This window comes from Pseudorca crassidens, chromosome 15 (genome assembly GCF_039906515.1).
Source record: "Pseudorca crassidens isolate mPseCra1 chromosome 15, mPseCra1.hap1, whole genome shotgun sequence".
NCBI classification, from domain to species: domain Eukaryota; kingdom Metazoa; phylum Chordata; class Mammalia; order Artiodactyla; family Delphinidae; genus Pseudorca; species Pseudorca crassidens.
The window spans coordinates 44,616,067-44,640,080 of record NC_090310.1 but is presented as its reverse complement, the minus strand read 5'-3'; the positions used below and the strand labels follow the sequence as shown (position 1 = coordinate 44,640,080).

The 24,014-nt window shown below is 55.5% G+C and overlaps 2 protein-coding genes across 11 annotated transcripts in view; both read left to right on the top strand.

Annotated features, from left to right (window-relative positions):
- Positions 1–15,087, top strand: part of ACSS1 (acyl-CoA synthetase short chain family member 1) — a 42,854-nt gene extending 27,767 nt beyond the window's left edge. The window contains exons 4-14 of one of the 2 annotated variants that reach the window (XM_067707416.1): positions 1,107–1,282; positions 1,659–1,811; positions 4,805–4,952; positions 6,023–6,160; positions 8,039–8,131; positions 9,002–9,114; positions 9,322–9,448; positions 10,015–10,142; positions 10,259–10,322; positions 12,475–12,593; positions 13,569–15,087. In XM_067707416.1, coding sequence (XP_067563517.1) covers positions 1,107–1,282; positions 1,659–1,811; positions 4,805–4,952; positions 6,023–6,160; positions 8,039–8,131; positions 9,002–9,114; positions 9,322–9,448; positions 10,015–10,142; positions 10,259–10,322; positions 12,475–12,593; positions 13,569–13,748 — 1,439 coding nt within the window. In that variant the 3' untranslated portion in view covers positions 13,749–15,087. The remainder of the gene's footprint in view (positions 1–1,106; positions 1,283–1,658; positions 1,812–4,804; positions 4,953–6,022; positions 6,161–8,038; positions 8,132–9,001; positions 9,115–9,321; positions 9,449–10,014; positions 10,143–10,258; positions 10,323–12,474; positions 12,594–13,568) is intronic. The other variant, XM_067707417.1, reaches the window with a different exon arrangement.
- A 6,075-nt stretch (positions 15,088–21,162) lies between these two features.
- The window catches only part of APMAP (adipocyte plasma membrane associated protein), a 95,661-nt gene continuing 92,809 nt past the window's right edge, over positions 21,163–24,014 (top strand). For 8 of the 9 annotated variants that reach the window (XM_067707413.1, XM_067707406.1, XM_067707412.1 and 5 more), the window contains exon 1: positions 21,164–21,322. In XM_067707413.1, the coding sequence (XP_067563514.1) occupies positions 21,231–21,322 (92 nt within the window). In that variant the 5' untranslated portion in view covers positions 21,164–21,230. Of the gene's footprint in view, positions 21,323–24,014 lie in introns of all 9 variants that reach the window. The other variant, XM_067707408.1, reaches the window with a different exon arrangement.

Here is a 24,014-nt window from a genome sequence, read left to right as displayed (position 1 = left end):
CTCATCCCCTTGAGCAGGGTCGCTTTCTACCTGCTTGGCCATCTCCCTTCCTGCCCCACAGGGAGCTTCCCTGGACAGCCCCAGCTCAGGGATGTAGGCCTGGAGCGTCTCAGTTGGGCTCTGTCCACCTGACTTTGTCTCCCCACGGTGACCGATTGCCAAGGCTCGAGGAGCAAACAGTGTGTGTGGCCGGGGCCTGGCGTGCAGAGCTGATGACACTGTCCTAGGTGCCCCAAGCAGTCCAGAGCATCTCTCTGACCCAGGCAAAGGCCTGTGCTGGTCACAGGTGGCCCGCGGGGCTGTGCCGCCTCTAGGGCTCTTGGGAGGAAGAGAGGCTGTGAGCATGTCTCTAGAAAGCACGTTTCAGACTGGAAAGCTGAGGGAGGCTGGCGCCTCAGGTAGGGCCCCCAGGAGCCGCCCTGAGGCGAGAGTTCAAGTGCAGGCAGTTCACTGGGGAGGTGGTCCTGGAAGGTGCTGCGGGCTGCAGGGAGTGAGGCCGGGGAGCTCCCACTGTGGGTGCCCAGGGCTCAGACCGCGGGGAAACCCTGGAAGGCGATGGGGCCCGGGCGTCAGCATGAACCCCGAGGGGCTGCTTGAGGACTACTGGGTGGGGTGATTCCTCAACACTTCCGCCTGTGGCTCCAAATCAGGCCTCGGTGCCCACGTCACAGGTCTGAGGGCTGTGCTTGGCCATCAGCATGGCAGCTGGATGGTTGTTCCAGGCTCTTTCTCAGGGGCCAGTTGTACAATAGCCCACCTCAGCCGTGATCCCTCCGGGTCATCCCGGGTTGGGGCGTGGTGGGTGGAGGGTAGCCTGGGAAGGCCCTGGGGCAGGTGGGAGGGAGCGGGAGACTGGCAGATTTGAGCTTCCAGTGGCTTAGCTCCAGTTACACCTGCTCCTCCCAGAGCTGGGAAGAGGCTGGCGCTTCTGCTCTGAGCACAAAGATCCCAAAGCAGGTGGAACTTCACTTTTTTGTGTTGACTCTCTTGCTCAAGGATGGACTTTATCCATCACACCCTTAGGCCTGGGGTGTGTGGCTGTCTGGGCTGTGAAGGTCGGAGTGGGGAGGAAACTGACCAGAAGTACCTGCCTTTGACTCCGATAGCCAAGTGCAAGGTGGTTATCACCTTCAACCAAGGACTCCGGGGAGGGCGTGTGGTGGAGCTGAAGAAGATTGTGGACGAAGCCATAAAGCTCTGCCCAACCGTCCAGCATGTCCTCGTGGCTCACAGGACAGACAACAAGGTCCACATGGGGGATCTGGACATCCCCCTTGAGCAGGTGGGTTTATCTCCTTTTGTATAGTTTGAGGAGAAGAGGTTGTCATTGGATTAACTGAGTCTGAGTCTTGTCAGATTGTGGTTCTCAGTCTGGGTCCCCCAGAGGTGCCCAGAGTTCCCCTTTGCTATTTGATGGGCTTCCATCCGGGTAGGGAAGATGGAACTCAAATTCCACAGACAGAGGGAAACATTTAACATAACAGAAATGACTGGATCCATCCTTTTATTTGGAATTAAACTGGGGCAGGCTAGAGAAGGTGAACTCTGAACCCTGTCTGCCGAGTCCTGAGGCCGAGGGGGAGAGGTGTTCTCGGGGATGCCGGGTGCAGGGGCGAGGTCACTGCCCTTGACGGGCTGTCTGGTCTTCTCCCTCACAGGAAATGGCCAAGGAGGAGCCAGTGTGCGCCCCAGAGAGCATGGGGAGTGAGGACACGCTCTTCCTGCTGTACACCTCGGGGAGCACTGGGACACCCAAGGGGCTTGTCCACACCCAGGCGGGCTACCTGCTGTACGCCGCTGTGACGCACCGGGTAGGGCGCTGCCCCGGGGGGCTCCAGGCGGGGGGCCAGAGCTCCTGCTAACGTCTTCTCCTCGCGTGTTCACGAGCAGGGCCGGGAGTCCTGGCATCAGCGTGGTGGAGGGGTGGGCTTGGGGAGCTGAGTTTCTGTCCTTGTCGGAAGGGCCTGGGTCCTTGGACCTGTGTCTTCTGCTGGTCTTTAGCCCGTCACACGTGTGCCAAGCCCTCCCTAGGCCTGACGTGCTGGCTGGCACGGCTGCTTTCAGCTGCTGGGAGTCCAGTGCTCTGGCCTTTCTGTGCCCTTCTCCTATACAACAAGGTTGGTGTAGATATGAGTACATTATTGTTATTTGTTAAGACGCGTTCTTCTACTTAAGATATCTTTTTCATCTGATTTTGAAAGAAAGTAAAACATTTTCATGGGCCCCTAAAAGTGCTGTGGCCTCTAGGCTCTGCTTACTGGGGCCACATTTTAAAAGGAAAATTTTTAAAAAGACTTGATTTTATGAGGAGGCTTAAATTTAGTGTATGGAAATTGTATTACAGGGGACCATCCTTTAAGGATTATAAAGCAAATGATCTGGCACAGTTTTATTATAGTAAATGCATTTAAAAATCAGCACTCATTTAAACATGGGTGGGTGGGGGGATTTTGGTTAACATGCATCCCTGGTTGCCCTGGGGAATAGCTGACGCTTCCCAGGTGGGATGGGGTCTCAGGATATCGTCTGTGGACTAGACTCTCTCTCTGGCTAAAGGCAGAACTCAGCCCCAGGCAATGCCAGCAGCAGGGGAGCCGACTGGCCATGTGACCGGGAAGCCCAGGCGCATCTAGGCAGGGCTTGGACGCTGAGAGCACCTACAGTCTGGCTGGGGACCAGGGCCCTGCCCACTCAGTCACTATGGTGGGGGTGGGAGTGGGGTATGCTGATCGGTCGTATCAGCATATATCCCAGGCCTGGTCATCCGGAGGTGGACCTTACGGATGAGCACGGACGACGAGCGGGTCCTGGGAGGGCAAAGATGAGGCCTGGGAGTGGCAGCCACTTGCGGGCAGCACTGAAGATGCGGAAGTGAGGCAGAAAGATAGACGTGTCACAGAACCAGGCCGGGAAGACGAGGTATTATGCTTGACACAGTCCATGCTAAAGCCGCTGTCTTCTGGCCGCTGGGTGACCGTGAGCATCACAGAGCTGTTCTCGTCTGAAAGCCCCTTGCTCAGCTCTGGGTGGGCATGTTGCGAAGAATGACACGTTGTGTAGGTCAGAACACTTTGGAAAATGTAGCTACTGAGACCGAACACCAGGAAGGTCACAGAATGGGTCAACGTGTTTCCATCAATTTATAACAAAATTAGCGTTAGGGGAGCTGTAAATGTGGTGAAAGAGTCTTCATTTTTTGTTTTCAAGCGTTACCAGGACACTGCCTACATGAGCAAAAGAAGTGGGGATGTAAGGACGGGACCATCTTTTGAATTTCTCTTCAATACAGTGAGGGCATTTTAAAGCATTAGGAATAGAAACTTTCAGCCTTCTGTACATAAGCGTGTGTCTATGAGTGTACGTCTGTGTGTGTGTGTGTGTGTGTGTGTGTGTGTGTGTCCGTGTGTCCGTCCGCGTACCCGCTGAAGGTATTAGGACTGTTGGTTTCTTCAGGGAAAAGGACAGTTGACTCTGCAGGGACAGTGGGGACGTGGGCAGGTTTCAGGGTGAGCAGTGGGGTCAGGGTGCCCTTTGGAGAGTGGCTGGTCCCGGGCACCTGTTCTCCTTCCAAGAACAGCAGGTAGAGAGGTCGCCAGCCCCTTGAAAGATGTGGCACTGTGGGTCCTCATATTAAAAATCCTCTCAGTTCCGGAATGCTGTGGGCCTTGGGGTGTGGGAGTCCTGCTTCACCAGTGCAGTGGGAGTGGTTTCCTTGAAAGACCCCTCTGCCTTGGGTCACGGCTCCACAGGACCCTGGCAGACTTGAGACCACTGTGCTGTCTGGAAACTCCTGGGGGACCTCAGTGTGTGTCTGTGGCAGCAAGAGACTGGGCCACTCGCCCAAAGGTTAAGAAAACATCTTTATTGCAAAATAGGACACAGATATAGAAAACCACCGAAATCAAATGTGTGGCTTAATGAATTATTGTTGGACAAACTCACTTCATTCAAAAACTGGAACATTGCCAGCCTCACACAGAAGCCCCTTCATGGCCCATAGTGTCCCTGCCCTTTCTAGTTTTGTCACCCAAATGTGCATCCCTAGGTACTGTAGCTTACTCTTGCCCACTGACTGTTTTGGGTAAGCCTTTTAAGCCAAGTTTAACCAATGGGTTTTCCTCCATCCCTTCATTTCCTTGAATGTTGTCGGTTATAGCGCCCGGCTGTGTGCCTCTCTGTCCTCAGCATCTCCTGCAAAAGGGCAAGTGGACCCGCAGACAGGGTCAGGTTCAGGTTTGACTTTTTGGCAAGAATAAGGAGATGCCCGTGTCTCTCAGACTCTTAGAAGCTGATGATGCTTGGTGCGTTTCTTGGCCTTTTTGGCTTTTGTTTTTTGCAGTTTTAGAAGGATTTAAAAAACGGTGTAAAAAACCAAAAAAACAAAAAAAACTATGGTGTAACTTAATGCAGAAAGGTGCCCTTATTTTAGACATAGGACTGAATGGAGTTTTACCTGTGGGTACACGTGTGGCCAGCTCCTTCAGGCCCTGACATCCACCCGCTCCCCCAAAACCCCCATCCCCGCCTGCCTCAGGACTAGTACTAGGCGACCTCCAGCGTATGCATGGGCTTTGTGCTGGGGCTCAAAGAGTGTCCCCTCTAAAGTCCGGCTTCTTTTGCTGTCATCTGCGGGCCTGGCGCTGCTGTCACCAGTGATTCCCCTCTCATCACCGCTGTGGCTGCTCTGCCCTCACTCCTGCTCTCGGGGGCCATGGGAGCAGCTGTGCCTCGGTGACAGAACACGCCCTGTGATGTGTGGGAACGGGTGACAGGCTCCTGACAGCCCCTCCTCCTGTTTCTGCAGTTTGTGTTTGACTACCGGCCAGGTGACGTCTTTGGCTGCGTGGCTGACATCGGCTGGATTACGGGACACAGCTATGTGGTGTACGGGCCTCTGTGCAATGGAGCGACCAGCGTCCTTTTTGAGAGCACCCCGGTTTACCCCGACGCTGGTGCGGACTGCAGCAGGGGCAGGAGGAAGGAGGAGAGGTTGGGGGGTGCGGGCTGCGGGGTGGAGGCTTTGCTCGGGTCGGGCTTGTGGGTTCTTGTGACAAAGCTGCCGGGCGGCAGGGGCCGGGCCAGGTCTGCAGTGGGATCACACACGCGATGGGAGGGGCTCCAGTCGCTGGAGCCTTCGGGAGACCACCCACGCTAGTGTCCCCCTAACCTCTGTGGCCACCTGCCCGGATCCTGCCCTTCCTCGAGGCCGAGGCCAGTGGCCAGCCTCCCCGGGCGCCCTGTTGCCCGTGCCTTCAGGCCATTCGGGCCGAGCTTGTGGTGTGTGGCCTGGAGCCGCCACTATGGAGAGGGATCCCTTTGAGGACCCACGTCTTGCTCCCCTGGCATCTTCCTCCCTGTGGCACAGCGTCTTCAAGTGTTTGTTCAAACGTGACTGAAGGTTGGCGGCTCTGCGAGGCTCTTGCCCAGGCTCTTGCCCAGGCTCTTGCCCAGGCGGTCCACAGCGCTGACGGTTTGGTGCCTGGAACTTTGGTCCCCCGCTTCCAGGTCCTCTCCAGCCTCCCGCAGGGGCCAGATGTGCTCCTGGAGGGCGTGCAGGGGGCCCGGCTAGGGATGAGAGCCGAGTCTCAGGTGGCCTCAACCTCCTGTGTGCAGAGTCGTGGCGGCGAGCTGGGGGGTTGACGGGGCGCGTGCGTCCTGGGCGCCGCTGCTGCTCCGGGGGAAGCACGGGTCGCCACTAGAGACCATTTAAATGTGCCTGAATGCGGTTCTGCATTGGTGCTACTTCACGGTAATATCCCTTTGACCTGATTCCTCGCTGTGTCCCGTGGGTCAGGACATGGGCTGTCAGCGTGTGGGTCGGCACCCAGGGCCAGGCGGAGGCTGCAGCCTCTGACGCGGGGAGTGCAGGAGGCGGCCCCATGGGGAGCCCCTCCGGTCCCAGAGGTGGATGCAGAGTGCGTTTCGTGGACACCGTGGGTGTCTGCACACGTCCGGCGCCTGGTAACGTGGGCCGCCTCTAAGTAAGGCTCATGGAGGTGACGTGACCCGGGGCCTCTTGTAGGTCGGTACTGGGAGATGGTGCAGAGGTTGAAGATCAATCAGTTCTATGGAGCCCCGACGGCCTTCCGGCTGCTGCTGAAATTCGAGGATTCCTGGGTGAAGAAGTATGACCGCTCCTCCCTGCGGACCCTGGGCTCAGGTGAGCGGCTGCAGGACCCTCCCTGCGGGCCCCCGGCTCAGGTGAGCGGCTGCAGGCGGCATGTGTGTGCCAGAGCCAGAGCAGGTCTCTGGATGGCTTCATCACAAAGGCTGTGTCTGCGCTGAGTTCATATGATGCGGCTGCAGCCAGTAGAAAGCAGATGTCCCACGTGGAAGCCCCTTCTGGGAGCCCACAGCCGTTAAGGGTCTGGGGCTCAGCATTGTGATGTTGTCTGTGCTCCGTCTTCATTATGAAAACTCACCACCGTTGGAAGGTCAGGCCCGAGCCCTCTCCCTAATGGCTGCCCAGGATCTCACCCCCTGCTGTTCCCAGCGCTGTCATCACTGCCATTCTGCCCTTGGGTGCGTGTTTCCAGGCAGGGAGGGAGTTGTGAGATCAAAGGTTATCTCCACTCGTCGTCAGGATAGATGTCGCCAAGTCATGTGAGAACGTTTTGGAAAGGTGACCTGGGTTACCCTGAGTTGAGGTGGTCCTGGGAGGTGGAAGGCGCCAGGCCTGTTCTCCTGCAGGGGATTCGGTTACTAAGGAAGCAGGACGCAGGTGACAAGGCAGGTGCTCAGAGTGCTCTGCTGCGCGTCTCCTAGGCCAGGGGCGGGCTCCTATGGGCCTCACTCCCTAAGGGCTGTGACCAGAGCCACTCTCTGGTTGGACCAGGCAGCAGCTAGCGTGCAGGGACCCCCTACTCCCCCCAGGGAGTCCTCACCAGCTGGCTGGGCTCTGTGTCGCTTGGGGGCACCCCTGCTGCATAACCGGCTCCAGCAGCAGAGTCCTGCGGGGGTTTCCTGAGACCAGGGTATTGTCGAGGAAAATAATCAGTAACCAGTCTATAATAAGAATAGAAGAGAATTTTATTCAAACCAAGCTGAGGACTACAAGCTCTAAGGGAAGTGCTCCAGAGAAGCATGGTTTTCAGCAGTTTTATGTCTTATCAGGACAAAGAACGTCAAACCAGTCAGGGATACGTTCCTTCAAGGCTTCAAAAAAGCAGATCAGCACGTGCAGAGAGTCAGTATAGCCTTGGCTCTGGGAAGGGAGTCTTATCATCAAAGGAGTCCCAGCATTGGCGTCCCAGGGAGGCATTTATCTCTATTTCAGACATTCTTTACTTCTGGACAGCCTGCCCTTTTCTTTAATGATTAACGCAGATGTGCAGTGTATGTCTGACGGGCCACACAGGCTGTTCCAGTTAGCATAAGGTCTGAGTTAAAGGGTGTGTGAGCCAGAATGACTTTCCCGCACCTCGATGTGTGGACGTGTTTCTTCCATCAGGATCAGTGAGCCGTGCTGGCAGGTGGGTGAACAGCACGGCGGCTCCTGCACCTGGGCCAATTCATGCCTTGGCCGGTGGTGGTCCCTCACGAACATGCCACGATTCACTTCGCCATTTTCCTCTCCATGGACAGTTTTTAGCTCTTGGCCATGGGAACATCCCCGTCCGTGTCTGCTTCTGGGGGTGGGTGCCTGGAGCGACCTTCTCCAGTCACAGGACGAGTGTGTCTGGCTTTAGTGGGTTCCATCACCAGCAGGCATCCAAAGCAGTTGCCACGGGCGTGTGCACTTCTAAACGGGAAGAGAAACACTCGAATCGCCCTGCAAACCGCACTCCAGCAGTGTGTGTGGTGCTGTTTCCTCCACACTCTTGCCAACTTCTTGGCTTTTGACCCTCTAATGGTGAAAATATTTCATTGTCATTTGTGTTCTTCCATAGCCATAAACCTGATGATCTCACTGCTTTTTCAAGTCTCCTTTTGTGTCTTTTGGGAAAATTATAGAGCTGTTTTCGTCGTGAAATCAGCTCCTTTTGGTTTCAGCCTTTTGGAGGTCTCTTAACACCTTCTCTCTCTCGTGTGGTGGCAGTGGGAGAGCCGATCAACCACGAGGCCTGGGAGTGGCTGCACAGAGTGGTGGGGGACAGCCGGTGCACGCTGGTGGACACCTGGTGGCAGACAGGTGAGCACATCCCCGGGGGAGGGGCAGGGAGCACGGAGCGTCAGCTCAACGGGCGCCTGGCGTGTGGGGAGAGGAAGCTTGGGGCAGCAGTTGCCGCTGAGACATGGGTGCGTAGGCTTCCCTGAGCCTTGGTTTCCTCGTCTGAAAGATGGGGCCCGGGAGGGGGCAGAGGGGCGACATAGGGCCCTGCGAAGGTTCCCTTCCTTGGCGGCCCACCTCCTGAACCCGGTACAGCCCAGTGATGGGTCCTGCTGTTTAAGCGACCTTGAGTCTAGATTTGGATCTAGAGGGAAAGGAGTTTTTTCTGCACCACTGTGTTTTGATTTGCCCCCCTCCTCTGGGGTGTCTGACTTATCAGGATTTTGGCGGCAAGAGACCACCACTGACGTAATAAACATGGCTGAGGTCTCGTCCTTCAAGAAGCCAGAAAGTGAGATGTTCCCAGTGGCGTGGGCCTCATGGTTCAGGAAGGCCCCAGGTGTTCCCTACAGCAGAGTCTTGGGGGGGCCCTTCCCATGCAGGCCGGAGCCAGAGAAATGCCTGGGGGCAGGACCGTGGGCGTTCTTTCCCTTTGCCCTCCTTTCCGACGTCCCCACGTCCCCACAACACGGGATGGGGGCCGTGGCTCCTGGGGCTGAACCTGGCCCCCGGCCCGCTCTCATTTCCACAGTGGAGGGGACCGGCATCCAAGCCTGGTTTCTCCTCAGAGGTCCTTTTGTCACTGGGGGCTGTTTTCTTGCCCTGGATGGGCAGGTCTACCCCCTCCCACTCTGGAGAGCAGCTGTGTGTGTGGACCCTGTGTCCATACGGTCTGGATACACGTGTCAGTAGCCCCAGGCCCACTGGTGTTTCTTTCTGTCCTCCCCGCAGAAACGGGGGGCATCTGCATCTCGCCGCGGCCCTCGGAGGAGGGGGCAGAAATCCTGCCCTGCATGGCGATGAGGCCCTTGTTTGGCATCGTCCCTGTTCTCATGGATGAGAAGGTGAGTCTCCCTGCCCACGTGCCCCGCCACCCCCTGGCCTCGTCTGCCCTCCCCCGTCGCGCGGCACCCACCGCAGGGTCTCCTCTCAGAGGAGAAAGCTCCGGGCAGCTCCCTCTGGGGCACTTGTCCTGTTCCTGTCTCAGGCCCGGCAGTTCGGAGAACGCGAGATGGTCACTTCTTCTGTCTCCCCATCTCCCGGGTCTGCAGGGAAATGTCCTGAAGGGTGGAGATGTGTCCGGGGCTCTGTGCCTGTCCCAGGCCTGGCCAGGCATGGCCCGGACCATCTTCGGAGATCACCAGCGATTCATGGACGCCTACTTCAAGGCCTACCCGGGTGAGCCTTTCCTGCCGCCGCTGGACTCGGTCTCAGAACCGTTTCCGAGGGGCCGGGGGTTGCGTGAACGCTCCCTCCTTTCCTTACCTCTGAGCCAGGAGCGGTCCAGCTCGGGGTTCTCCCAGGGGCTCAGGCCATGGGCTCCCAGGAGAAGAGCAGGACGCCACCTTGGCGACAATCGTGGTGGCTCCAGGCCTCCCCCCGGTCTCCATGTCGTTGTCTTCCCGGCTTGTGTCGTGTCGTTTGGTGGGAGTTCACGTACACGTGTGCCCCTGGGAACCGATGCTCTGCAGTCGCAAGCACGTCAGCGACACTTTTGGGGAAGCTCGAGTGGGCTCCTCGTATCTTCTGCTTCCAGACGTTCGCAGCCTCCTGCTGTCTGGCAGTCCCTCTGCCCTTTACTGGTACCAGCTTAGCAGCACCGGAGAGGTGTCTCCATGGGGGGTGGTGCGTCGGCAGGGGGGCTTCGGCGCTTCCTCCTGTCCAGGGGGTGTCCCTCACGGAAGGATGGGAGCCCCGCTGGGTCCCAGTTCGGAGCTGGTGCTGAATCCCCCACTGTGGTGCAGGCTACTACTTCACAGGAGACGGGGCTTACCGAACTGAGGACGGCTACTACCAGATCACGGGGCGGATGGACGATGTCATCAACATCAGCGGCCACCGGCTGGGGACGGCGGAGATTGAGGACGCCATGGTGAGCCCAGCCGGCCTCTGTGCCCTGCACTGCCACCGGCTGCCGCTGCCTGGGGTCTGGGGTGGTCGTCACTGGCTGAGTCGCTGCCTCACCTCTGCGTTCTCTGTCACGCCCAGGCTGACCACCCTGCAGTGCCCGAGACCGCCGTCATCGGCTACCCGCACGACATCAAGGGAGAAGGTGCGTGTCCCCCGAGGACCCTCCTGGCCCTGGGGCCAGGGCTCCTGTATGAGAAGCAGGCTCGGTGGGCGGGGGCCAGGGCTTTCTCGTGGGTCAGGCTGCTGGTTCACGTCTCTCTCAAGTGGAGATTTTGGGTGAGGAGGCTGAACAGGCACAAGTGTTAGAAAAAAGTCAGGGCTCTGAAATGTCCTGGTTCTGCCGTCCTTTAAGGACACTCACCCACAAGCAGTTGTGACCTGTTTGGCCCAGCTGAGCTTGGGGAGCTTCCTCCCCGTCCACAGGGCCCTGGTGGCCCTGTCAGGGACAGCGTGTGCAAATGCTGTGCTGCTCACACGTCCCTCACATGTGCTCCGTCAAAGCGCCCCGTGCCTTGCAGCGGCTCCTTGACTGACCTGAGACTCTTTGGAGGAGTCTGACCTGTGGTTCCCCCTGCACAGCGATGGGCCAGGGGAGCAAAGAGCCAGTGATTGGACCGGTCCTTATTGGGGACACACTTTGTTCCAAAGTCCGTCAGTTCCTAAGCGGTGGGTCTGGGAAGGGGCCGGGTCACCTGAGTGTTGTAATGCCAGGCATGTAGCAGTCACACTGGCCTGGCCTGGCCGGGCGTGACCCAGACACTCCCTGACCTTATGCTGCACTGCTGGGCACACTGACGTCTACTGCCTGGCTGAGTGGCCGGGGCACTCTCCCTCCTGCTGTCAGGATGCACCATGACCCAGTGTCACCTGCCTCCCAGCCACGTCTGTGTGCTCTTCTTCTGTTACATACTGTCCCTAAGCCAACCTGTTGGAAAACTGAACACTTATTTAAGTGTTTTAAACAAGCGTTTTCAGTTGCCACAGAAGGATGTGCCCGTGAGGATGTCGCCCATGATAACAGGGGCGGGGATGTGGGGGGCTGTTGGGGGTCGAGGGGATGAGACAGGACGGGCCCTCGAGTGTGCATCTCAGGGGCCTCGGCCCACATCATGCTCCCACCAGCAGCCCTTCCCTGCATCCTAAGCGAATCTGGCATTGCCTGCCAGGCTTTGGGGGAGAATTTGTGTATTGGGTGTGATGAGGATGTGCGTTTTCCTGATTTCTAACAAATCTGAGCATTTGTCTACTTGTAAAACATGAACAACAGCAAAAGCTGTGGGTGTGTATTTGTCCCCACTCTCTCTGCGCTCGATCTGACGGAGGGGAGCCCCCAGGTCTTGTGTGATTAGGACGCAGACCTGGAGAGCAACCTAAGTCCCTGCCCCGGGGGCTCATGTACTGGAGGGGCTGGGGGAGAGGGGAGAGGCAGACAGACAGGACCAGTGGGGGTTAGGTGGTGCGCACGGAGTGTAGATCAGGATGGGGTGGGCTCGGTGCAGGGACGGACAGGCCAGTGGGCAAGAAGGAGACTGTGGAGAGAGCTTTGGCTTGGAGGCAGGACAGTGCGGGTCAGGGGGAAAGGACAGACCGTCCTAAGTGGCGCTGGGATAGCGATTGCTCACGTGGAGAGAAATGGAGTTGGAGTTGGGTCCATGTGCGAGATCATCCCCGGTGGGTTAAGGAGAAATGTGCTGGACACCCGTGGGAGCCATTCTGATCCTCACTGGAGTATTGAAAACAAAACCTGGTGTTTGTGCTAAAATACTGGTTGACCAGCACAGCCCAACAGAACTTCCTGCCTCGACAGAGCCATTCTTTGTCTGTGCTGTCCACACGGTGGGCCCCGGCTACGCGTGGCTCACGTGACTGAGGAGCTGCATTTTACATTTAACTTACCTTTAAATAGCCACGTGGCTGGTGCCCACAGGCTGGACACGTGCCCAGAGACTAGTGCCTGGGCGGTGTTTCCACACCTGTCACACGGGGTGGAGAGTGAATCTTCTACAGCCCACGTCACGGCTGTGTCACGGGTGTGCAGACAGACGTGAGTCACGGCTCCAGGGTCTCTCCAAACATGCCCGCCACCTGGGGCGCTCAGAGGAGCCAATGGAGTCACTTCCACCTTGAATGAAAATGGAAATGCACCTTTGGGGTTGCAGTAAAGAGACCAGCTGCCACAGGGTCACCAGCGTATGATTTAAAGCCCCTTCGGATTTATGGTGATTTGTGTGAAACATGCTGCCCCGGGAGGTGGGTCGTGGTCTGATGCGCCTGAACCTCTGGTCTCCTTCCAGCTGCGTTTGCCTTCATCGTGTTGAAAGATGACGCGGGTGACGCAGACGTGGTGGTGAAGGAGCTCCGGTCGGTGGTGGCCTCCAAGATCGCCAAGTACGCGGTGCCCGACCAGGTCCTGGTGAGTGGACGCGCCTCAGGGGCCACAGCACTGCTCCTCCTCGCTTCCCACCATTGACGGGGGACGGTGGCAGGAGGTGGGCAAGGGCGGTGGGCTGCTGCGTCCTCGGACGGAGGGAGACACAGCCACCTGTGCAGGGGCCGGGCTGGGCCGTGGAGCATCGTGGATTGTAAACAGAGGCCTGGAGTGGGACCAGAGGTCCCCGGGACGGTGAGGAGACACCACCAGACCCTGTCTGGGAGCCTATGTTGGGGTCAGTTTCAAGGAGGAACTGGGCCACCTTCTAAGCCCTGCTGGCTTTTCACTCCTTCCTTGGCTGGAAGCTGGGCCTCGGTGGCAGGAGGGCCCAGCTTCACTCAGTGCTGTACAAAGTCAGACTGTCGGTCCGGTGACCAGAGCTTCACCTGAACTCCCCGTAAGTTAACTGGACTCTTTCAAAAGACAGGCCACTGTTACAGGTCCCAAACGCATCCCTTAACATATCGCCTTGACGTTGGATGCCCGTAGTTGGAAAATGTCAAAGGCTAAGTTTCAAACACTAAGCAAGACATTTTCCTCTTGAGCACCCCTTGCTTCTTATGTTAGAAAAAGCCAATTACGGCCCCGGCTGGGGGAGGAGACAAGGCGCCCCGAGAATGCCTGGTTCTGCTGCCACCTGGGAACCCCCCAGTGTAGCGGGCAGGAGAAATGCATGTCGGCAGTGAGGTCCACCTGGGTAGGGGAGAGCCTCCCGGTGGAGGCTCAGCTAAACCCCTGACCACAGCTGATTTCAGCTTTAGGTCCAGATGGAGGAGGATAAAACCAGAGGCCACGGCCCCGCTCTTCTCTGGGATGGGCTGTACATCACCCATTCCTGTTGGGTCCCCAGGGAGGGGCGTCCTCCCTTGAGTAGTACCCTCCTCATCTCAACGCCATCGGACATGGGCTGGGAGTCTGGGCACCACCCGAAGTCTAATGCTGCGCCTTCCCTGCCAGGTAGTGAAGCGTCTTCCAAAAACTCGGTCTGGAAAAGTCATGCGGAGGCTCCTGAGGAAGATCGTCACAGGCGGAGCTCAGGACCTGGGGGACATCACCACAATGGAGGACCCCACTGTCATCACGGAGATACTGAGTGCCTACCAGGAGTACAAAGACAAGTGGGGGGCCGCCCAGTGACGATGGCTCTGCCGAGACCCCAAGCCAGGCCCCGAACTTACGCTCCTAGAACACAGCTCCCGAGTCGGCTTGTTCCTAGACGCCCCAGCGGAACCCACGCTACCCCCCACGCGAAGCCCCAAGTCCCTGCCTTCCCTCTACGTGGGGACCCATGACAGGTCCTCACACAGGGTGAGCTTTCTCCCACTTGCCCTGAATTTGGTTTCCCGGTGAAAAGTCCATCACCTCCATTCCCGTGCCTTCCCGACAGCACAGGAAGGTGGAGCCCCTGTGCCTGCTCAGGTGACTGGCAACTACAAGCAGTCATGTTTTCTCCAGGTGTTTCTAGAAACGCAAGGTGGAAATTTTATTTTTATACTTTTATATTTTAGAAGAAAAATGGTGCAAACACATACGTGCAATGTGTGGTTTACTTGTACACACTCTTCTTAACACTTATGAAAAGCTCCTTCTTTGCTTCCGCTCTTGGGGAAATGTGGAGGGTTGGAGGGTGCACTTTTGGGTACCATTTGGCCTACTTGAAATCCGAATTGGAAATGTTTGTGCCTCTGTCTGAACACAGCCATCTTGAAATCTCTCAAGCCCACAGCATCTGTTTTTGGTGTATGTTTCCACTTCTCTTGGTTTGTGTGTGATGAAACCTAACTGCTAAAAGCACCTGTGGGGATGGGCTCCCTTTTCAGCTCTGAAGGGCTCCGGTCACATGTGGTTTCTGCAGCTTGCGGTCTGGAAACATTCCCCTCCCCCCGGCCTTGGACACTCAGCAGCCAGTTGGCGCGCTCCATGCCTAGGGCTGTTCAGGGAAGCCAGGGACTCAGTAATGCAGCCGGAACTGGGTCCCTGAAAACTGCCCTACCTCCCTACTCTGAGCCACGTCACTCCCTTTTCCAATGTGCCTTCGGTTCTCTGGACTTAGCAAGACAACGTCGACCATTAGGTTGCAAAGTGCCTATTGATAGCCAAGCACGAGAGGGACCACTTGTGGAGTGCTGGGCGGGTGGCCTGCTGAGCTGGGTCCTGGAGGACAGGGAGGGCTGCCTCAACCTGCACCCCACAGAGGGCGGTACCCTGCAGCTGTGCAGGTGTTCACGGGGACCTGGAGTGCTCAACACCCGCCATACGTGGCTGTGCTGGCCTCTCGGTGACAAGGTGAGGACGGGTGGTCTCGGCTGTAGCACAGATTGGCAGCTCTCACCACCTGTACCGGCAGCAGTTTGCTGGACTTGGCAGATTATGGTTAGGGTGCTACTTATGAAATGACAGCTATAAGCTGGGACAGCGACCAGTGCTTCAAAATGATCTGCAGGGCTGTTCAAATAAAGCTTTATTTTGTTCATTCTCTTCTTTTTTGTGGTGATGTTTTTTGATCAAATAACACTATTCTTTGTTGTTGAATATAATCCTTGGCACAAAACTGGAAGAGACCTATTCACTCCAAAGAGAACACTTAAAAAATTCACTCTTACGGGGAGGAAATACACAACAAGCGCTCACCTATCTTAAACTGTTATTTGGTAAACTTAACCTGTCTCTAGACCACTGTGCTGGCCAATCACTAATCACAGGTGGCTAGTTAGATATAAGTAAAAAAAACAATAAAATAAAATACTTAGTCCCTTGGTGGCAGTGGCCATAGTTAAATACTCAGGTGCCACATGGCCAGGAGCTACTACGCTGGACGACACGAGACCCCCCTCGTCACGTGGAGCCCTGACCGTGGGTGCTGGCCTAGAGCACAGAGAACGAGGATGCAAAACCACACCCAGGAAGTGCCGCCCATGCAGACCCACAGGTGAGCAGCTCAACCTGCCTGCGACCCACCCCCTGCCCAGCGGTGGGCAGGGTTTCTGTGTCCTTCAGTGGATGAGATGCAGGCTTTAGAGAAAAACGCACTGAACTGGTGCCCTGAGAGGTGGGACAAGAAATGTTCCTCCAGAGCAGGAGCTGGGCTGTTCCAGGGAGAGTGTCCATGCCGAGCCCCAGGTGTGGGGAGGGAGGCTGTGGAGGATGATGAATTTACAAAGGTGGCTCACCGGGGAACAACCCAGATCTGCACCTCTGGATGCCTGGGAAGTCACAGCAGGACTTTCCTCTTATCAGAATAGTCTGGCCCGGGGCAGGGCAGCAGGAGAGGGTTATAGCAGCTTTTAACAAGTCCAGTTGTGCAGCGCCCCCCCCCCCCCCCCCCCCCCGCCGCCTTCTGGTGAAGCCACCCTGGTTTCGTCTCCTGGCTGCTGGGGGTTTGTGAAGGTCATTCCCAGCATCACAGTCGCTGGCCATGTGATGCATCAGGCCACTGAGAGAGGACAGGACACGGAGGTGAGCCTCGAGCAGGGCCTGCCTGGGGCCCAGCCGGGGGATGCGCAGGGACGTTTGAGCTGCCCCTGCCCATCCCGGCCCCAGGCTTCACTTCCTGCTTCGGATCTTCTGTCAAGGCTGAAATGTCCTGACAAAGACCCAACTCGGAGTGGCCAAGATGCAGAATGCAGAGCAGAGACGGATGTCGGATGGTGTGGAAGCAGCGAAGGGACCAGGCAGAACTCAGAGACCGTCGTGATGTGACCGCACATTTATCTAAGGGTAAATCTCGAGGTGATTCAGGCAAATGCCGGTCCCGGCTCACCCACAGCTGCTGAACTTGTAGTGCAGGAAAGGTAGTGTGAATTCTCACCCCACTGCCTCGGCCTGACTCCAGTGAAATTAACTCGAGTCCTCGCAGACTGACCTGCCCCCACCTCCAGCCCTCACAATACCCGATGTCGGAACAGAAATGCTTCTGCTGCTGAGCACAGTGGGCAAGGAGGCCCTGCCAGGTGCCCCACTCCTCAGCCCACTTCATCCCCATGGCGCCTCCTGAGCAGACACTTGTCCCCACTTGGTAGAGGAGGCGGGAAGGTGGCGGAGCTGGGTTTGGATGGAGCTGACTCCATCTTTGACCCCCATGCTCAGATCCCCTCCTGGAAGAGCTTAGGGGAACATCTACATTTTATTTTATAATTTTTAAGGCATCTTACTGTTGGCCTCTGTATTGATATCTGGGCCGGGGACAGCAGCAGCACCCAGGTGCAGGCCCAGAGAAAGCCTTCCCAGAGGCAGTGACTCTGGCGGGGTAGGAGGCAAGGTGGTGACCTCCAATCTGAGTTAGAGGCTTTTCCTTCATCATTGGGAATTTCTGCTGTGTAACACGGTGAAACCAAGCAAACAGATCCTTTCTGGTCTGTGAAAACCATTTGTCTTTGGTTCCACAGTATTATTTTTCAATGACTTGTTTTTATTTATCCTGCCTGGGCTCCATAGGGCTTCTTGGGTCTGTGGCTTGATGTCCACCTGAATCAATTTTGGAAATATCTCCATCATTCATTATATCTTTAAATATAGTTTTTGTCATTCTCGCTTCTTTTCTGAGGACGCAGACATCCCATATGTTGGAACTTCTCATGTTCTAGTCTCTCTTCCTGCCTTGGTCTCGACTGCCCTGAAAGCAGAGCCTGAGATAAAGGCTTGTATGCAGCCTTCCCTGTTCTTACTTAGGAATGTGATTCCAGGAACAAGTTTGAGGGATGGGTGTGAAACAGGAAAGGAGGGTAACTAACACCATGGCAACCGCTGCTGACCTGGCAGGACTCACAAGGAATCCTATACATGTGTCTCGGAACTGGCTGGCCTCTCAACTTCCCCCTCTGGACCTGCGAATGCACTCGGGGGAAAAAGTGGCTCCCGACCCTGGGCTCATCTTCCTGGGCCTCTCTCTGTCCTTTCTGTTACCTGATCACCATGCTGGGCTTGCCAGTGTCTTCACGCAGATGTTTCAAATATTTCGTTCATCATTGTCCTCACTGCCAGCGTGAGTCTCAGTTATCTAATCTGCCATCGCACGAACAGAAAGTCACGCATAATGTTCCTTAAATGTGAAAGGTTCTGAATTCCAACATCCACTTCACCCAAGCATTTCCCATAAGTTACTGAGGCCCTTTACATATTACTTTGTACTTGTTTGTTCCCTCCCAATATAATGCAGGTATCTCCCCATCTTATTCCTTGTATTGATTGCGTATGGCAAACCACTGAATTTGAGCATTTATTTAACCATTATTAATGGACACCTGAGGTGATTCCAATTTGTCTACATTAGAAACAAGACTGAAATGGACATCCATGCCCATCTTTGCACCATGGGATCAAAAGGAATGCTCGACCCCTGCAATGGCCTGAATGTTGCCCCCCTCCCCTCCTATTCACATGTTGAAATCCTATCCTTCAAGGTGATGGTGTCAGGATGTGGTGTCTTTGGGAGGCTGGGGTCTGGGAATCTGGGCTTTCAACAATTCCCAGGTGTTTTGCACAGTTGGCAAGGCCCTGGTCCAGTTTCGGGGATCACTGATCAAGCCCAACACTAAATGCATTTCCATTTCAATTTAAGAAAGTGATCCGGACAAAGACAGCTTTCAAACTAGGCAACAGCTTGCTTTCAGACATTTTTGGGGATGAAATATAACAAACATATATAGAAAGGTATTCAAAACATAAATGTACAGCTTAACAAATTGACATAAACAAACACCCAGGTAACTCCCGTCAAGGTCATGATAGGAAACTGCCTGCGTGTGGGAAGCCACCCAGCCCATTCCTCATCATAATCTGTGTTCCCACTGATAAGTCACAGCCCCTCCGGTCCCAAGCCCTCAGGGTCATGCCTGAGTCCCCCCAGCCCCTCATGGCGCACAGCTGCCTCTCTCATGTTTCCTGCAGACAGTCTCTGAGGCTTCCAAAGCAAAGTGGTGGTGGGGTGATTCTCTTGGTCTCCAATCTTAGGGACACTGGACTCAGACCCCTGTCCCCCCCAAACTGGAATGCTGTATATGTGTCTCTATTTCTTATTTCTTCTCTAAGCAGTGATGCTCGACTTCGGCTTTTAAAAGTGTCTGGGGAGGGACTTCCCTGGTAGTAAAGAATCCGCCTTCTAATGCAGGGGAAGAAGGTTCAATGCCTGGTCAGGGAACTAAGATCCCACATGCCGCGGGGCAACTAAGCCCGCGCGCCTCAACTAGAGAGCCCATGCGCCTCAACTAGAGAGCCCATGCGCCTCAACTAGCAAGCCTGCATGCTCTGGAGTCCGTGCACCACAACTAGAGAAGCCCGCGCGCCTCAGTGAAAGATCTCACATGCCGCAATGAAGATCCTGAGTGCTGCAACTAAGACCCAACGCAGCCAAAAAAAAAAAAAAGAAAAAAAGAAAAAGTGTCTGGGGACCCTTTAAAACTACCTATGCCCAAGCCACACCCCAGACCGATTACATTGGAATTTCTGGGATGGGACTGAGGCATCAGGATATTTCAAAGCTTCCTGGATGATTCTAATGTGCAGCTAAAGTTGAGAACCCCTGTCTTAAAGAGTGATAGCATCCTGGGGCAACACGGATCACAGTGACCAGCTGGGGCACTTGCCACTGCTGCCTGGCAGACGTGTTTATTTTCACCCTCACGTCATGCCTTTCAGTCCAGGTGCCGACACTGTGAAGGCCTCAAGACTCTGATTATGGCGTCTAACCCCGGGACGGTCCTCCTGGCACAGGTGACTTAAAAACAAGTGACTGGGAAGCAGTACCGCTGGCACAGGCTCAGGGTGAGGGGAATGGGTTCTGGTTGGTCTAACCCACGGGACACTTGGTAAGGTCTGGAGACATTACTGATTATCATGACTGGGTGGAATGCTGCTGGCATCTAGTGGGTGGAGGCCAGGGATGCTGCTAAACATCCTACAGTGCACAGGACAGCTCCCCACTCTCCCTTCCCTCCAAGCAATTATCTGGCCCAAACTGTCAACACCACTGAGGTTGAGGGACCTGATCTAACCAATCAGAGTGGTCCCACCCCCCTGCCAGGAACGGGGTGTTAGCTATGCTGGAGGGTGGGTGGGGGGACTGAGAAGGAAAGAAACCACAGCTAGCAAAGTGGGCCTGACCATGACACCCAAACAGAAAAACAGGACTAAACCATGCCGTGCAACACACGTGACTCAGCTCATGCAGAGTACGTGCTCCAAGACAAAACCACTGACCCCTCCAGTGGCTCTCCCGATTACAAATTCTGACCCATCCTTGCCAAGACCATCTACGGCCAACTACAGCCCCACACCCCTCGAGGACCCTTCCATAACACCCCTGTTTTGAGGAGACTCACGTGTCCTCTGGTTCCTTCCTTTGCTGCAGCAAGTTGAATAAACCTAACCTTTTATTATTTTCTTGTACAGCCATGTTCCTGGCTGTTTTCAGTTGGCATGGAACACAAATAACTACAGTGAAAGTGCCTTAAACACTAGGAAGATATCCTGCTTGTGAAATTAGGGGAGGGATTTTCAGCAAATGAAGTGGGTCCTGAGTGATAAAACCGGTCTGACCAAGTGGAGGTGAAGGAACAATAAGGACCAAGGCAGGGAGGCACAGAATTAGAAATAGCAAGCAATCCTGAGTGTGTGAAACACAGGATTCAGGGTAGGGACACTCCAGACAGGCAGGAAGGGGCCGATCATGCAGCGCTGTTAAAACCATCCCTGGCAGAGCAGCTGTACTGGCTGCATCCCGCGGGGAATGAAGTAAGATGCTGCCAAGGCCTGAACTATAATCCGGGACCCTGCCGACCTGGATTCACACAAGGAATCTTCATTCCCCCACGCTGGGTCTTCCGAGCTTTTCTTGGGGACAGCTGGGTGGGAGTCCGGGGCCCTCGAGCACCCAGAAAGGCCGTGGCACACTGGCCTGGGGACCGCCTTGCCTAGTAGCAAGAAAATCGATTCTCAGGGTTTCATTTTGAGTGGCCTTTTCTGGAGACGCTGCCGAGTAACAGGAGCCGGCTTCCTCTGCCGGGAAAACTTCCTCCCAGTGTCTTCCCCAATCCCATACAACTTCAGCTCCGTCATCTGCCGGACGCCCTCACGAGCCCGTTGGTCTCCTTCGGCAAAATTCCTCATTAAAACCCCAAAGTGTCTCACGACGACCGGCTAGAGTCGGCTCTTCCGGGAGGAGATCGCGCGGGTCAGTCGGCGGGCGCGGCCCTCGGCTTGTCCGCTGCTCCTGGCGACAGCTCCGTCCACACGCTTACAAACCGCCGAACGTCGCTGTGACCGACACAATGGCGAACACGGCCGGCTGCCCTTTTCCGGCGCGTTTTCCCCTCAACCCCATCGGTTAGGAAACGGCCACGGGATTCTTGGTGGGCCTCGCCTCGAGGTCAGAACGGACGTGAAAGGCTGGGACAGCGGGCTAGGACGCGGCGATGCAGACGCCGGAAGCCGCCTCCGGGACGGCGCGCGGGCTCGGACTAGCGGGTGAGCACCTTGTAGCAACTCCCGCCCCGGCGGCCGGAAGGGGCGGGGCCCAAGTCACTTCCGCGCACGGCCGAGGAGGGAGGCGGGGCCTGTTCGTCACTTCCGCGCGCCGGGCCGTAGGCAGGGGGACGGGGCTCAGGCAGCAGGCGCACGGGCGCCATGAGCGAGGCAGATGGGCTGCGGCAGCGCCGGCCCGTGCGGCCGCAGGTTGTCACGGACGATGCCCGGGTCCCGGAGGCCAAGGGCGGCAGGTAGGCCAGGCCCGGACCCCGGGGCGGTGACAGCGGCGAGCGCCTCATTTAGTCCCCGGGGGCCTCGCTTCACGGGAGGAAGCGGGCTCTCGTCGCGCGGTGCACCTGCGTCCCTTCGGTCATTGCCCGGCTCCCAGGCCCCCCTTCCCCCGGCCCTGCCGCACTTCCCCGTGGGGACGTCTGCGGAGCAGCCCGGGGCGCGCGGAGAGGGCCTCCGCACCTGCCCATCTTGCCGCGCCTTCAGGAAGAACGGGGAGCCGAAGGGACGTTTTTGGGCAGTTTTTGTGAGGGTCCAGGCTTGCACATTTTCCTGGTAGGGACGGAGATGCATAGGGACCTTTCGGAATTTAAATATACTTTGCTTTGTTAGCTAAAAACAAACATAAGCCTATAAAATTCTTCTCTTAACTTTATGCCCTGAGTGTCCTAACTTTGGATTTTTAGGAAGAACCAAGAGGCCCCACACAGACCAAGTTCAAAGTGTGGAACTGATTGACTTATATGTTGATAGAAATATTGGGAATATTTCTTGGAGTGCCAGCGGGTATGGTACATATTGAATGCGGGACAGCTTTTGCCGAGAGAGACCGAATTTATTCCCTGATGATAATGAGAGGAACACATTTGAAGGAGAGACATAGCAGAGAGGAGCGTTTGGGCTCTAGAAAGGAGATTCATGGAGAGTTTTCAATAATATGTCTCGGGGCCAGTGGAAAGGTTGGATATATGTTTCGTATATAGTTCTCACTGTAGGGTGATCAGCTATCCTGGTTTGTCCTGGACGTGGGACTCTAAGTGCTGACCCTGGGCAAACCAGGACAGGTTGGACACCTTTTTGACTGTGGGTGTTGTGAAATCATCTGGTGATGACTCAGGAGCCTTTAGAGCACACATGATCGGACTGGCAGTGCTGTGCTCCAGAAACTGTGCCAACACCACACCGAGTCTCTACACACTCATGCCCAGAAGACCAGGAAGCAGCTGGCCTGGGTCTGTCTGAAGGTGCAGGGCATAGAGTGCCCGAGGGCACTCGTGCCATGGGCCCAACTCTCAGCTGGGCTCCCCCAGGCACTCCAGGCCCCAGGGCAGGGGGCGGAGTTAATTCAACTGTTTTTCAGTTTCTCTGGGGGTTTCTTCCTTAATGGTAGGGTTAATTGAATGTTCCAAAGTCCTCACCTGTTGCTGGTCTTTCCCTGGGTGCCTTTTGCACTGTGTTGATTTAAGACATTTTCTTGGCTTTCCTGTGTTTCCCTCTTTCTCTTCTTTGCTCTTCTTCTGTATCTTTGTAACTTTGTATCTGTATCTTTCCTGTCACCCACCTTCTTTCGTATGTGTATATTGTAATTCTTTAGTTTTTTCTTATTTTTACCATCCAGTTCTTCTCTATTTTTCACTTCTTTTGTGGTGGTTTCTAGTAGTTCATCTGATTGTCATCTTGGATTACCTTAAAAGTTGAGGGTTCACCCTAAGACGGGAAAACGTTGTGTATAATGGGTGAAGTAAAGGAATCTGAAGGAAGTAGAAACGTGATGATGATAGAGTAAACTTTAGACATGCTGAACAGAATAAAGGAAGCCTTGAAGGACATACTGTTCAGTTAACAGAAGCAAGACAATAGATTTCGGTGGACAGGACACTGAACGATACCTTGCTCAATCTCCTGACTCTTGGCATGAAAGGTGGCATTAGCTCTGTTTTCCTGGTGAGGTCATTGAGGTCTCTGTGAGTGACGTGGTTTATGTAAAGTTACAGAGGAATGAAGTCACAAGTGACATGAAAATGAATGAAGGACAGAATTGGCTGCTGGACAGTGAGACGCATTGAGAAGAGTTGTGTGTAACTCTCAGGTTCCAGGTATACTTGGCACCTTGGGTTCCAGTCTCCCCTGGATTTGGGCCTAACAGGTTTTCCATAAAAATCACAGGTCTTTTTTGATCTCACTGAATCTGTTGGTCAGGACTTCTGTCTGCGACTCGAGGCCCTGATGTCCTGTGTGCAGAAGTGGTTAGAGAATGCCCTCTGCCGCATTTGGCTGGTGCCGCAACAGGATTTTGTAAGTCGTGGCTGAGCCCATGGTAGTTGTCAAATCCTGTTGCGTCACTGTGATCGCTCTCTTGCCTTAGAGACTGTAGGAAATTTCAGGGTGCAGGTGTAGAGGTTGGGGCAAACAAGTTGATTTCCCAGATGGCACCTGGGAGGGAAGTTGCTGACCTTCTGGGATGTGTCAGCCCAGATCGGGAAGGAGAGTAGGATGGGCACGTGCAGCACTTTGTCGGTGAAAACAGTACGGATGAATGGAGGGTCCTTTATTCGAGTGGACGCAGGGCAGGTGTGTGGTGGGGGCAGCCGTGCAGGAGAGGCAGAACTGTGGCTGACTGAGTTCACAGGAGCTGGCAGTGAGATGGGCCTGTCAAAGAGTTAATGAACCTTGGGCTAAAATAACCATGTGCCCAGAGCCTGGGTGGGAAGCCCTCCGACCTCACCCCCAGGACCTGTGCACCCAGCAGTTACAGGCTCAGTGCCCAGGGGAGTGCAGCTCTCGCCTGTGCCGAGAGCTCGTTGAGTCCTGTGTTTCCTCGGCTGCATGGCTCTGCTCAGTGGTTTCTCCTGAAGTTTCTGGGCAGAGCTCATGGGTTTCGAGCCCTCCCCACCCTCTGCCCGACCTGCTGTACTGTTCCCCTGTGTGCTTGTC